Source organism: Bufo gargarizans, chromosome 7, assembly GCF_014858855.1.
Source record: "Bufo gargarizans isolate SCDJY-AF-19 chromosome 7, ASM1485885v1, whole genome shotgun sequence".
Classification (NCBI taxonomy): Eukaryota; Metazoa; Chordata; class Amphibia; order Anura; family Bufonidae; genus Bufo; species Bufo gargarizans.
The window spans coordinates 26,366,595-26,379,795 of NC_058086.1; the positions used below are offsets into that span (position 1 = coordinate 26,366,595).

Consider the following 13,201-nt stretch of genomic DNA (forward strand, 5'->3'; position numbering starts at 1 on the left):
GCTCGATTGTCAACACTTTACAGATCAGTGAACTTACAGGGATGACGGTTTACCTGTAACCTCCATGAATCAGAGGGAGAACACAGCCAACGCTGCACATAAATCTACATATAACATTGAGTAACTTTCCAAATAAGTAACTTCATTATACTCCAGTCACATCCAGAGCTGCATTCAAAATGCTGATGATTTATTGTTATAGGGGTAGTCTGGCCTACAGATATTGATGACCTACCCTATAGGTCATCAGTGTCATAGAGGTGGGGCTCTGACCCCCACCGATCAGACATTTCCTGAGGATAGCGCATCAATATCGATAGCCTGGAAAGCCCCTTTAAGTTGCAGGCTGCATGACCTCAGAACTCCCTGTAGTCCTCTTACCTCCTGGCTCAAGGCCAGTACAGAGCATTAAAGGGGCTGCGCCAAGTTTATGAGTTATCCTCTATCCGCAGGATAGAGGATAACTAGCTGATCGCTGGGGGTCCGACCGCTGGGACCCACACCAATCCGGAGTTCAGCCCCCCATTCTGATGGATCGACAGGTCGAGCATACGCCCTGCCGCTCCATTCATTCATAGCCGAGGCTATCTTCAGCTCTCCCATAGAGAATGAGTGGGGCAGCAGGGCACATGCTCGAGCGGTCGCTTCATCAGAATAGGGAAATGGGACCCCAGTTCTGTGGATCAGTAGGGGTCCCAGCAATCGCCCCCCCCAGCGATGAGCAAGTTATCGCCTATCCTTCCTGCGGAAGTGCACAGCGGGAAGTGCAATATTAAAAAGAAAAAAAAAAAGACACTTTATGCACTATATACATTAATTAAAGGGGTTGTCCACCTTCGAGGACCCATCTGCCAAACCTGCAAAGTGAAGAATACTTACCTGCTACCGGCACTGCGCTGCCTGGTTCTGGTATCATCAAGTTTTTGACGTGGGTCATGTGGCCGCTGCAGCCAATGACTGGCCCCAGCGGAGACGTGTCTCCCATGCGTCATGTGACTTACTGACGACGCATGGGAAGAAGCATCACCGCCGCGGCCAGTGATTGGCTGCAGCGGCACACATGACCCCCTTCAAACCGGATGTTGACATGCAGGACTTCAGCGTCAGTGACCGCGGGGGACAACAGGTGCCAGAACCCAGCGGTGGCTTTTTTTTAATCTGGTGTTTTCTCCCATAGATCTTCAGTTTATTTTTTTTATTGCTCTGCTTGAGAAAATGCAAATGTGCGTTGCATTTTTTTATGCTGTTTTTTTGTACCAATGTATTTTCTCCATACTGCTAATTGCAGGGGGGTTTATATTTTCCAATAAAAGGAAAAATACGGTGAAGAAAAAAAAAATAGTAAAACACAAACATGTGTGGCAGCCCCCTTCAAGGGGCTTTCCATTCAGTTATGGCCTTTATCATGTATGACCTATTGAAAGATTCATATTTACCCGCTCCCCGCCGCTGCAGGACTGCAGTGCCAGGGTCCGGAGCAGGTAATATGATCGGTTATATATGCTACGGGGCATAACTGAAAACGTAAGAAATCCTGGAAAACCCCTTGCTGTTTTTTTTTTTTACTGCTTTTGTGGGTTTTTAGCTCTGGGCGTGCCATTTTTTAATGCTGTTTTAGGACTCGTTCACACAAACGTTTTTTGCGTTCCGTATATGGGCCGTTTTTTTGTTCCGTATACGGAACCATTCATTTCAATGGTTCCGCCAAAAAAAACGAAAAAAAACAAAAAAACTGAATGTACTCCGTATGCATTCTGTTTCTGTATTTCCGCTCAAAGATAGAACATGTCCTATTATTGCCCGCAAATCAGGTTCCGTGGCTCCATTTAAGTCAATGGGTCTGCAAAATAAACGGAACACATACTGAATGTACTCCGTATGTCTTCCGTATCCGTTGCCGTGGAACCATCTATAGAAAAAACTGGGCTTGGCATAAAATTTTCGATGTAATTACTGTATATACCATATATAAAAACGGAATGGAACCGGAAACACTACTGAAACAAAAAACGGAAAATCGGATCCGTTAAAAACGGCCCGCAAAACACTGACAAAGCCATACGGTCGCGTGAACAAGCCCCATAGGCTTCTTTATAGGAGTAAGGCCTCTTGCACACAAACGTATTTTCATTACGTGTCCGTTCCGTTTTTTTTTGCGGACCGTATACAGAACCATTCATTTCAATGGATCCGCAAAAAAAACAGAAGGTACTCTGTTCCGCAAAAAAATGGAACATGTCCTATTATTGTCCACATTACGGACAAGGATAGGACTGTTCTATTAGGGGCCGGCTGTTCCATTCCACAAAATACGGAATGGACATGGACGTCATCCGTATTTTTAGCAGATTTTTTTGCGCACCGCAAAATACATACGGTCGTGTGCATGAGGCCTAAGATTGAAAGATTGTAAGCCTTTACGGGCAGGGTCCCCCCCTCTATCACTCAGTTCACGCTTACCGTACGTGTTTTTGGTATTTTATTATGTATGTGAACCCCGTCATATGAACAGCGCCCTAGAATCAATGACATTTTAGAAAAGATGAGAATACATTTTAAAAAAGCCATTAAATGCTGGGAAGAAATGATAAAAACTGTAAAAAAAAAAAAAAAAAGCATGCAAATATTTTTTTTTTTTTAAAGGACCAGATGGTGGAATTCTCTGACCGGCCCTGCCATGTGCCTGTTCATTATCAGCAGCTGTGGCCTAAGGCCCCTTTCACACGAGCGAGTTTTCCCGCGCGGGTGAGATGTGTGAAGTAAACGCATAGCGCCCGCACTGAATCAGGACCCATTCATTTCTATGGGGCTGTGCACATGAGCCGTTTTTTTTTTTCATGCATCACTTGTGCGTTGCGTGAAAATCGGGAATAAGCCGTTGCCAGACACTGGATTGAAGAGATTTTTTTGTATTCTGACCCCTGAGGAAAAAGAACCCCCCTCCGGGATCAGCAACCTCCGGCAGGCCTGCTGTGCTGAAACTACAACCCCCAGAATCCTCCTTTCACTTCTATGGGAATTACAACAGCCAAGAAGGTGTGCATGCTGGGAGTTGTAGGTTGCTGATCGCTGCCCTACAGAGATTCGCAGTTCGCCGGTTGGGTCTGCACCGCAGGCGCCATGTTGCCCGTAGAGCCCATTGGCTTTTATGGTATTGGTGAGCACTTCCTGCCTGAAAAAAAGGAGGATCTCAGTGAAAAGAGCCACAGATTTATAATGTGGATATATCGGACTGGATGTACTTTAGACGCATGCACGGTGTGAACAGAGGCTTAAAACAGGCCAGTTATCCATTGATACTCCCCGTACTGGGCTTTCACAGCCGCCTCCAGGTACAGTGCAGAATCCAGCACCGCGTCCATCACCCACGTGCGCCGCACGCTGTACTCGCATTCTGATGCAACCCAGGACCCGCCTACTTTATCATCCTCCTCCCACACCATTGGCTAACCCTCCTGTCCTGTGTGTATCCGCGCGCTGCCATTGGTCACTTCTCCCCGGTACTTTTTTCCTTCTATTGGCTGTCCGGACGTGACGTAAACCGCGCTGGCTTGTGATTGGTGGCTTTGCCCTGTCTTCCCTTTTTCCCGGTTCAAACATGGCGGCCGACTCGGTGTCTCTGTTCACGTCTATCGGGCTCAGTGAACAGAAGGCGAAGGAGACCCTGAAGAATGAGGCGCTCAGCGCGTTGCTGCGGGAAGCCGTGCTCCAGGTACTGACCCCTTCATCACATTGTATCATTGGTGCCCCTAGAACAGATAGACTTCCCTTTCTCTTGTGCGCGCCGTCCATTAGGTAGGCATCTTTCACTTTCACTTGTCCCTTTACGGCTGACGTACCCGTCAAGTGGAGGCCTGTCGGGGTGTGTAGACTTTTGCGACCATTTTGAATGGCCCCCATGCCTCTGGGATAACAAGTGAAAAAACTTTGCAAATCATCTTCCTTTAATAATAAAAAAAAAAAAAAAAAAAGCTCCCACCGTTTTGTGTCTGCAGCTCCCACGCAGAACGCTGTGTCTCCATGGTGACAGCCAATGAACCCTGCGTGTAGTCAGGACTGCGCCTCTCGTCTGGGTGACACAATAAATTTAGGGGGGGTGGAAGGGAGTAAAGGTGCGTCCACGCGGATTGGATTAATCCGATCCATCCGGTTGGAGCCCTGGGATTCCTGCCGCGGTTCCGCACAGGGATTAGCGCCATTGTCCTTCCTGTAGGCGGGTTCTTGGCTGGTGTGAACATAGCCTGACCAGACTGTGCATTGCTCTGCAGGAGTCGCTGTGTACCTACTGCGTAACATCTTGTCCAGACTGTTGCAGTAATTTCAGGATGAGGACATTGCTTCATGTTGTACTTTGTTTGATACAATGTTGCAATCATCCGTTACATTGTATGAGATCAGATTTCCTTAAAGGGAACCTGTCACTGGGATTTTGGGTACAGAGCTGAGGACATGGGTTGCTAGATGGCCGCTAGCACATCCGCAATATCCAGTCCCCATAGCTCTGTGTGCTTTTATTGTGTAAAAAAACTAAACTATTTGATACATATGCAAATTACCTGAGAAGTCCTGCCCCTGAGATGAGTCCAGCGTGAAGGAGCCCAGCACCGCCCCGCGTCCTCCGAATTTTCTCCTTGCTCCCTGACGTCACAAAGCTAGAGCGCCGTAATCTTGGGATGTGTGAGCTAGCGCATGCGCAGTGTTGACATAGTGTTCCTTCCCTGTCCTGGCATCAGCCTCAGGGAGCGAACTGCGTATGCGCTAGCTCACCCATCGCAAGATTACGGCGCTCTAGCTTTGTGACGTCGGGGAGCAAGGGGGAGATTCGGGGGATGAGGGACGGTGCCGGGCTCCTTCACGCCGGACTCATCTCAGGTTAATTTGCATATGTATCAAATAGTGTTTTTTTTTTTTACACAATAAAAGCATCTCGCATCTTCCAAACTTTTATTGCGACCCCCAGACAAGTGAAAACAGCAAAGTTTCGGCTGAATCCCAGCCTTTGTCAAGCCTAATGACATCACATCGTTACCCACATATAAGAACACACCCCCTCTAGCTGCCAGTAACATTCATTATTCATCTCATCCATTAATCACTATTAAACACGTGTCTATTTAAACAGTTATTACCGTACACCTGGTTCCAGACATAATTATATTTTATGTCTGGAACCAGGTGTACGGTAATAACTGTTTTTTTTTCTACATAGCTATATATGGAGTCAGAGCAGGGACTCCTAAGCCGAACTAGAGTCGGACACCCTCCCCTCTTCAGAGCAGGGGGTGCCTGGTTTAATGCTCGGGTTCTCCCATTGACTTCCATTGTTCTCTGCGAGCATCGGGAAGTGTTCTACACGAGCACCTGAGCACTTTGGTGCTTGACCAACACTACTGCATACCCAACGTGGAAATTTTTAAAATTTTTTTTCCAATCAAGAATGTTTGCAAAGTTGCTACAACAATCAAAAACATTTGCTTGCAAAAGTATACACACCCTTTAAACGTGACATGGGATAAACCTGCAATTAGTGTAAATAATCTGCTGGAAGAATAGATTAAGGGCGTTGGGGCTGGGATGTAGGATCTGCGGCTGTAAAACTGGCGGTATCACCCCCGCTCCCCGAGTAGTAGGTGTGTTATAGAAGTCTCAGGGCAGATGCGACAGGTTGCGTGGGTGGTAATTTCCTGAGCTTGGGCATGGCTCGCTACGTGAAGCGTACCCTGTGTGATGTGGAGGCCGGATGTTCCTGTCCTGACAGTCTGCGCTCACTAGGGTGATGGCTGATGACCTCATCGGCCGGCTGACGATCACCTATAGCCTCCCCGTGTGCTGTATTTGCCTACAATATTAAGTAGTGATGGGACTTGTGACATCGTAATCTACCGCCCAACTCCTGACATTTAAGATTTTAGCCTACCGGACCCTGGACCTCCACTTATCAAGGGAAATGGGTTGGTATGATATCAGTCACATATGGCAGCTTTCTTATGGAAACAGCGCCACACCTCCTCGAGGGGTTGTCTGGTATTACAGCTCTGCTCCATGGAAGTGAATGGAACTCGGAGATGCAATACAACACACAACCTGTGGCGCAGTTTATGAAGAGAACAGCCATGTCTGGGCGCCTTCCGCGCAGAAAATGTGTCTCAGATTGTTAGGGGTAAGTGCACGCATGACGCAAATCTCGGAAATCTTACCCCCCTGCGCAGTGCAAATCCTTATGCAAAAATCTCTGCAGTCTGCACGTAAGGCTTCTGGATTTACCCCGAGATGCATCATTTTAGGGTGAGAGCAATTGATGCATATCCCGAGGAGACCCTCCTTCTGTTTGCTGCACAAGTCCTGGCGCCCCCACACCTCAGCTACCTCCTGCTATAATCGATCTTCATGATACTCTCCGGTAGTAGCCGTCTGCGTTCATTATTAACAAGTTAGATGTGCACACACTGCCATTGCTTGTGTTCTACCCCCTCCCCGCACATATATCGGGGGTGTCCCTGCTGCGAAGACCAGCACATTCTACTCGACAACCCCTCGTCATGAGCTGGATCATCTATTGATATAATTTTGATGGTGGTTACAAGAGCCCTGAATTTTCTGACTGATGCTTTTTTGTTCCCCGTCCAGGATCGGTGGCGTCCGGCTGTCCTTCACCTCCCCACCACTAGGGGTGAGTGTGGAGTAATGGGATGCTGGAACCCAGAGTGCTGCACATAGGAGGCATGCCATCCCTATTCCTACCCCTATAACTAATGCATTAGGATGCCGGAAGGAGAGACTACTCTCCAAGGCGGATGCTGGGAGTGCAGATTGTGGTGGAGGTTCAACCTATAATATCAGCTCGTCAGCAATAAGTAATAACTATGTCCTGGAGGTTGTTACCAGGACTTCACAGGACCGGTTTAGTTACGTTTCTGGCCCCCGCCCCTGGCTTACACAGAGGTAATTCACATGTGCGTCATGTAGACTGAAGGTGGACATCATACCTCCATGACACTGCGCCACGTCTCATACAGGAGTTCCTCAGCATCACATAGTCTTCACAAAGCTCCAGAAGGGGTCGTTTCTTCTGTCTGGCTCCCAGCAGCCACCACTAGAGGGAGCTGACTGCTTGTGGATTTGTATAGCTCCCCCTAGTGGTGGCAGCGGGCAGCCAGGTTTTTATCAATTTTGCCAGGGACAGATCTGTGCAACCATGCACATCCACTGGTATAGGCAGTATCACATGGCCTTGCACCTTCAGATCAGTGGGTGACCTTCAAATACATGGCCTTGCTTTGCACTGGGGCAAACATTTTAAAGGGATTTAATTTTTGGAGGATTTTATTTATCTCCTATTGTCCAATATAGGGGTGTTCTATACAGGCCTGTGGGGAAATGGATGAAGCTTCCATACTGTCTTGATGATGCACATGATTACCATTGAACACGGCGTCTCCTGCAGGCATGCGCTGGATTTTTCGTGTTTGTAACAGCGGAGGTGTCCGGGGAAGACAAGTAGCCAAGAATATAGAAGAACTGCGCTTGACCTTGAGCTTCAGCTTCCCCGACCCCCATGTAACTGGCCCTGGATGCGTGTTAGGCTTGAATATTGAACAGCTTGTATAGCAGTGGTCCCCGCCTGCGGCTTTTTCTCTAGCATGCTAGGAGTAGTAGTCAATTTACCATTGACTTGTTATATAGCAATTCCCTCTAGTATTGGAATTGCATCTTTTATCCGTAGATCTGATTGATTTTCTGACTGCCTCAAACAGGAGCCAATTGAAGTCCATTAGGTAATGACGGTCTCTGCATAGGTTCCTTCGATGAGATTATGCAAGGTGGTGCCATGGCATCAGGACATTGAAGTCCGTCATGATGGCGTCCTAGATGCTTGCCCTCAGCTTTCACCCGTGGATATCTCGTAGCCAGTCTCCATATTGCATGTTGGAGAACGGCTCCATATTCTTATCCTAGAAGACCATGAGACTCAGGAGCCCTGTGCTGTCCGTATCAAAATCTGCATGAATCGCGTTGAATTTGCTGCCAGAAATTCTGCAGTGGAAAATCCACAGTGTATGCGCCTTGTTGGACGTGCCTTTATGTAGATAGCTGTGTCTTAAAGGGGTTGTCTTATCTGAGACATTCGTATCCTATAGCTAGGATATGCCTCCAATGCCTGATAGGTGGGGGTCTTACCTCTGGGTCCCGCTCCTATCACCAGAACGTGACCCCCGAAGTAAGCTGAGAGCAGCCGCAGATGCGCGGCCACCCTCCGTTCATTTCTATAGGACTCTTGCAAATAGCTGAGCGCTCAGCTATTTTCAACAGTCCCATAGAAGTGAATGGAGCGGTAGCCTCGTTCGTGCGTCCTCCGGCGCCCGTCCTCTAACAGAAGGACGACCCAGGGAGTGAAAGACCGCTGAGGACAGTAACTGGCTGCAGCGGTCACATACTGTACAGGTGAAACTCTGAAAATTTGAATATCGTGCAAAGTTCCTTTATTTCAGTAATGCAACTTAAAAGGTGAAACTAACATGAGACTCATTACAGGCAAAGCGAGATATCTCAAGCCTTTATTTGTTATAATTTGGATGATTATGGCTTACAGTTTGAGACCCCAAAGTCTCAATCTCAGGGCCCCTTTGCTCAGGGGGTATGGATTAATTAGCTGACTAGAGGATGATACTTTGAGCCTAGAATATTGAACCTTTTCAAAATATTCTAATTTTAAGTTGCATTACTGAAATAAATGAACTTTTGCACAATATTTGAATTTTTTGAGTTTCCCCTGTATTACCAGCATGTCCCCGCTGGCGTTTATGAACAAGCTGTGAAAGGAGGACTGCACCGGCGCTGGAGAAATGGATCAGTATCACACGATTTATATATTTTTTTTTTTATTTGACGCCATTAGGGTGACTTGTCTGAGATCTTTAATTATTTCAGGAAACCCTTTTTACACTGGCTGAGGCTCAGGCAGAACATGAGAACGTTCGTCCTTATGCTCATTCCCATTAAGTGACCCATTTAAAAGTGCCACCGATCACCTGACAGATGAGCGAATGGATGTTCGAGTGATCAGATCTTTCATGTCCTCTTGCCAGCTCGCCTCGCCTCTTGCCGGCCCGCCTCGCCTCTTGCCAGCTCGCCTCGCCTCTTGCCAGCTCGCCTCTTGCCGCCTCTTGCCGGCTCGCCTCGTCTCTTGCCGGCTCGCCTCGTCTCTTGCCGGCTCGCCTCGTCTCTTGCCGGCTCGCCTCGTCTCTTGCCGGCTCGCCTCGTCTCTTGCCGGCTCGCCTCGTCTCTTGCCGGCTCGCCTCGTCTCTTGCCGGCTCGCCTCGTCTCTTGCCGGCTCGCCTCGTCTCTTGCCGGCTCGCCTCGTCTCTTGCCGGCTCGCCTCGTCTCTTGCCGGCTCGCCTCGTCTCTTGCCGGCTCGCCTCGTCTCTTGCCGGCTCGCCTCGTCTCTTGCCGGCTCGCCTCGTCTCTTGCCGGCTCGCCTCGTCTCTTGCCGGCTCGCCTCGCCTCTTGCCGGCTCGCCTCGCCTCGCCTCTTGCCGCCTCGCCTCGCCTCTTGCCGCCTCGCCTCGCCTCTTGCCGCCTCGCCTCGTCTCTTGCCGCCTCGCCTCGTCTCTTGCCGCCTCGCCTCGTCTCTTGCCGCCTCGCCTCGTCTCTTGCCGGCTCGCCTCGTCTCTTGCCGGCTCGCCTCGCCTCTTGCCGGCTCGCCTCGCCTCTTGCCGCCTCGCCTCGCCTCTTGCCGGCTCGCCTCGCCTCTTGCCGGCTCGCCTCGTCTCTTGCCGGCTCGCCTCGCCTCGCCTCTTGCCGCCTCGCCTCGCCTCTTGCCGCCTCGCCTCGGCTCTTGCCGCCTCGCCTCGCCTCTTGCCGCCTCGCCTCGCCTCTTGCCGCCTCGCCTCGCCTCTTGCCGCCTCGCCTCGTCTCTTGCCGCCTCGCCTCGCCTCTTGCCGCCTCGCCTCGTCTCTTGCCGGCTCGCCTCGTCTCTTGCCGGCTCGCCTCGTCTCTTGCCGGCTCGCCTCGTCTCTTGCCGGCTCGCCTCGCCTCTTGCCGGCTCGCCTCGCCTCTTGCCGCCTCGCCTCGTCTCTTGCCGGCTCGCCTCGCCTCTTGCCGCCTCGCCTCGCCTCTTGCCGCCTCGCCTCGCCTCTTGCCGCCTCGCCTCTTGCCGCCTCGCCTCGCCTCTTGCCGGCTCGCCTCGCCTCTTGCCGGCTCGCCTCGCCTCTTGCCGGCTCGCCTCGCCTCTTGCCGGCTCGCCTCGCCTCTTGCCGGCTCGCCTCGCCTCTTGCCGGCTCGCCTCGCCTCTTGCCGGCTCGCCTCGTCTCTTGCCGGCTCGCCTCGTCTCTTGCCGGCTCGCCTCGTCTCTTGCCGGCTCGCCTCGTCTCTTGCCGGCTCGCCTCGTCTCTTGCCGGCTCGCCTCGCCTCTTGCCCGCCTCGCCTCGCCTCTTGCCGGCCCGCCTCGCCTCGCCTCTTGCCGGCCCGCCTCGCCTCGCCTCTTGCCGCCGCCTCGCCTCGCCTCTTGCCGCCTCGCCTCGCCTCTTGCCGGCCCGCCTCGCCTCTTGCCGCCCGCCTCGCCTCTTGCCGGCCCGCCTCGCCTCGCCTCTTGCCGTGCCCGCCTCGCCTCGCCTCTTGCCGGCCCGCCTCGCCTCGCCTCTTGCCGGCCCCTCGCCTCGCCTCGCCTCTTGCCGCCTCGCCTCGCCTCTTGCCGCCGCCTCGCCTCGCCTCTGCCCTCGCCTCTTGCCGGCCCGCCTCCTCGCCTCGCCTCTTGCCGGCCCGCCTCGCCTCGCCTCTTGCCGGCCCGCCTCGCCTCGCCTCTTGCCGGCCCGCCTCGCCTCGCCTCTTGCCGGCCCGCCTCGCCTCGCCTCTTGCCGGCCCGCCTCGCCTCGCCTCTTGCCGGCCCGCCTCGCCTCGCCTCTTGCCGGCCCGCCTCGCCTCGCCTCTTGCCGGCCCGCCTCGCCTCGCCTCTTGCCGGCCCGCCTCGCCTCGCCTCTTGCCGGCCCGCCTCGCCTCGCCTCTTGCCGGCCCGCCTCGCCTCGCCTCTTGCCGGCCCGCCTCGCCTCGCCTCTTGCCGGCCCGCCTCGCCTCGCCTCTTGCCGGCCCGCCTCGCCTCGCCTCTTGCCGGCCCGCCTCGCCTCGCCTCTTGCCGGCCCGCCTCGCCTCGCCTCTTGCCGGCCCGCCTCGCCTCGCCTCTTGCCGGCCCGCCTCGCCTCGCCTCTTGCCGGCCCGCCTCGCCTCGCCTCTTGCCGGCCCGCCTCGCCTCGCCTCTTGCCGGCCGCCTCGCCTCTTGCCGGCCCGCCTCGCCTCGCCTCTTGCCGGCCCGCCTCGCCTCGCCTCTTGCCGGCCCGCCTCGCCTCGCCTCTTGCCGGCCCGCCTCGCCTCGCCTCTTGCCGGCCCGCCTCGCCTCGCCTCTTGCCGGCCCGCCTCGCCTCTTCTCTTGCCGGCCCGCCTCGCCTCGCCTCTTGCCGGCCCGCCTCGCCTCGATACTGTGCACATGGGACCTGTATCTTCCCCTGGTTCTTGCACTATGCTGCACACAGTAATACGGTGGTACATGTCATATATTAAGGTTAGACAGCCGGACAGTTGCTCTTTGATAGATGTGATGGCCGTCATCCTCCGGAGGATTTATTTCTAGAAGTCGTGTGTAACCTCAGGCTTCTCTCCGCCCGGCTCCTCCGGCTGCAGCGTTCAATCACCAGCTCATAACCAGAGCCGTCCAATGACGTCAGCGGCAAATGGAAAACTATTCAGAACTTGTTAGGGGCGGCAGGTCTCGGGTTACAGCCCCCTCTTCGCAAAATTAACCCCTTACACAGCCCTACTAGAGATGTCTGGGTGGCCACCACCATGGCTGCCCTTTCAGCTCCTTCCACCCAGCTTTCCTACAGCCCTGAATGGTAATTATGTGGCAATACATCCTTCTCCTGCTGTACAGTCACCGTCGTATTTTTGCGTTATCCAGACTTTTTGCTTGATTTCAGGCCCAGGCGGTGTTGGGGCCGTCCATCGACAAGGTCATCGGCACCCTCATCTACAACTTGTCCTCCCGCCTCAAGGACCCCAAGAGACTGGGCTTTCTTGTCGGATACATCGTCGGCAAGAAAATCTCCACAGATCTGCAGCTGAACGGTAATTTCTGTCACCGCCGTCTTTAGAGACAGTGGGCTCAGCATTACTCCTAGTATTAATCCCTCCTGGTGCCACAATCACAAGAGTCCAGGAGGCGGGCCCTTCATGTGCAGTGCCCTGAGCTCTCTGTAAGGAACACTTCCTAGCCCCTCCCCTCTGCTCTGAGTGACAGCTCTAGCAGTCTCCTGATTGGGCTAGGGCTGCTACTCGGGGGAGGGGCTGGGTGGAGTTCAGAGTAGGTGAAAGGACCACCTCCTGGACACTTGTGGTTGTGGCACTAGGGGGATTAAAGGGATATTCCAGTTTGTTATAAGTTATCTCCTATTCACTGGAACCCCCGTCAACCAAAAGAACGGGGACCCCTTAACCCTCTCAGCCCCCTGAAATGAATGGAGCAGCGGGTCAGGCATGTCACTGCCGGTCCGTTCATTTCTATGGGAGTTCTGAAATTAGCCGGGTGCAGTAGAGGAATGAAGCGGCAGTGAGCATGCTCCACCTGCTGCTCCGATTCAGGGGACTCTGAGGAGTTCGGGGTCCCTGTGCTTGTGATCAGTGGGGGGGTCCCAATAGTAGGTCCCCCACTGATCAACAAGTAATCCCTTGTAACAACCAGGATACCCCTTTAATACTTGGATTTTGCAGCCTGGTATCTTTACACGACTCTCTCTGTCGCCTATCTAGTGCTGTCAGCAGTTTTGCAGAGTCACAGCTGCTGTCAGACTCCCTTCAAAGAAATACTCAGGACAAAACCGTCAAACAGAATTCTGCTCTTGTTGCCCATAGCAACCAATCACAGCACCACTTTAATTTAATACTTGGCCTGCACAGGGTCACCTCGTTAAAGGGGTATTCCAGTTGGTTGAAGTTATCCTCCATCCATATTATCCCCACTGATCATGAGAACAGGTGCCCCGTACCCCTGTGAAAAGAACAGAGCGGCCAGCCGGGCTTGCGTGTGGTCGCTCCATTCATTTCTATCCAAGACTCCCATAGAAATGAATGGAGCGGCGGCGTTTATGCCTGACCAGCTGCTCCGTTCTGTTTAGGGGGCTGCAGTGGTTACAGGGCCCCCATTCTCGTGATCAGTG

The 13,201-nt window shown here is 53.0% G+C and overlaps 1 protein-coding gene across 1 annotated transcript in view; it reads left to right on the plus strand.

Moving 5' to 3' along the window:
• The first annotated feature begins 3,556 nt into the window (after positions 1-3,556).
• The window catches only part of QARS1 (glutaminyl-tRNA synthetase 1), a 46,854-nt gene continuing 37,209 nt past the window's right edge, over positions 3,557-13,201 (plus strand). The window contains 2 exon segments of the mRNA XM_044301191.1: positions 3,557-3,712; positions 11,966-12,113. Coding sequence (XP_044157126.1) covers positions 3,599-3,712; positions 11,966-12,113 — 262 coding nt within the window. The 5' untranslated portion in view covers positions 3,557-3,598.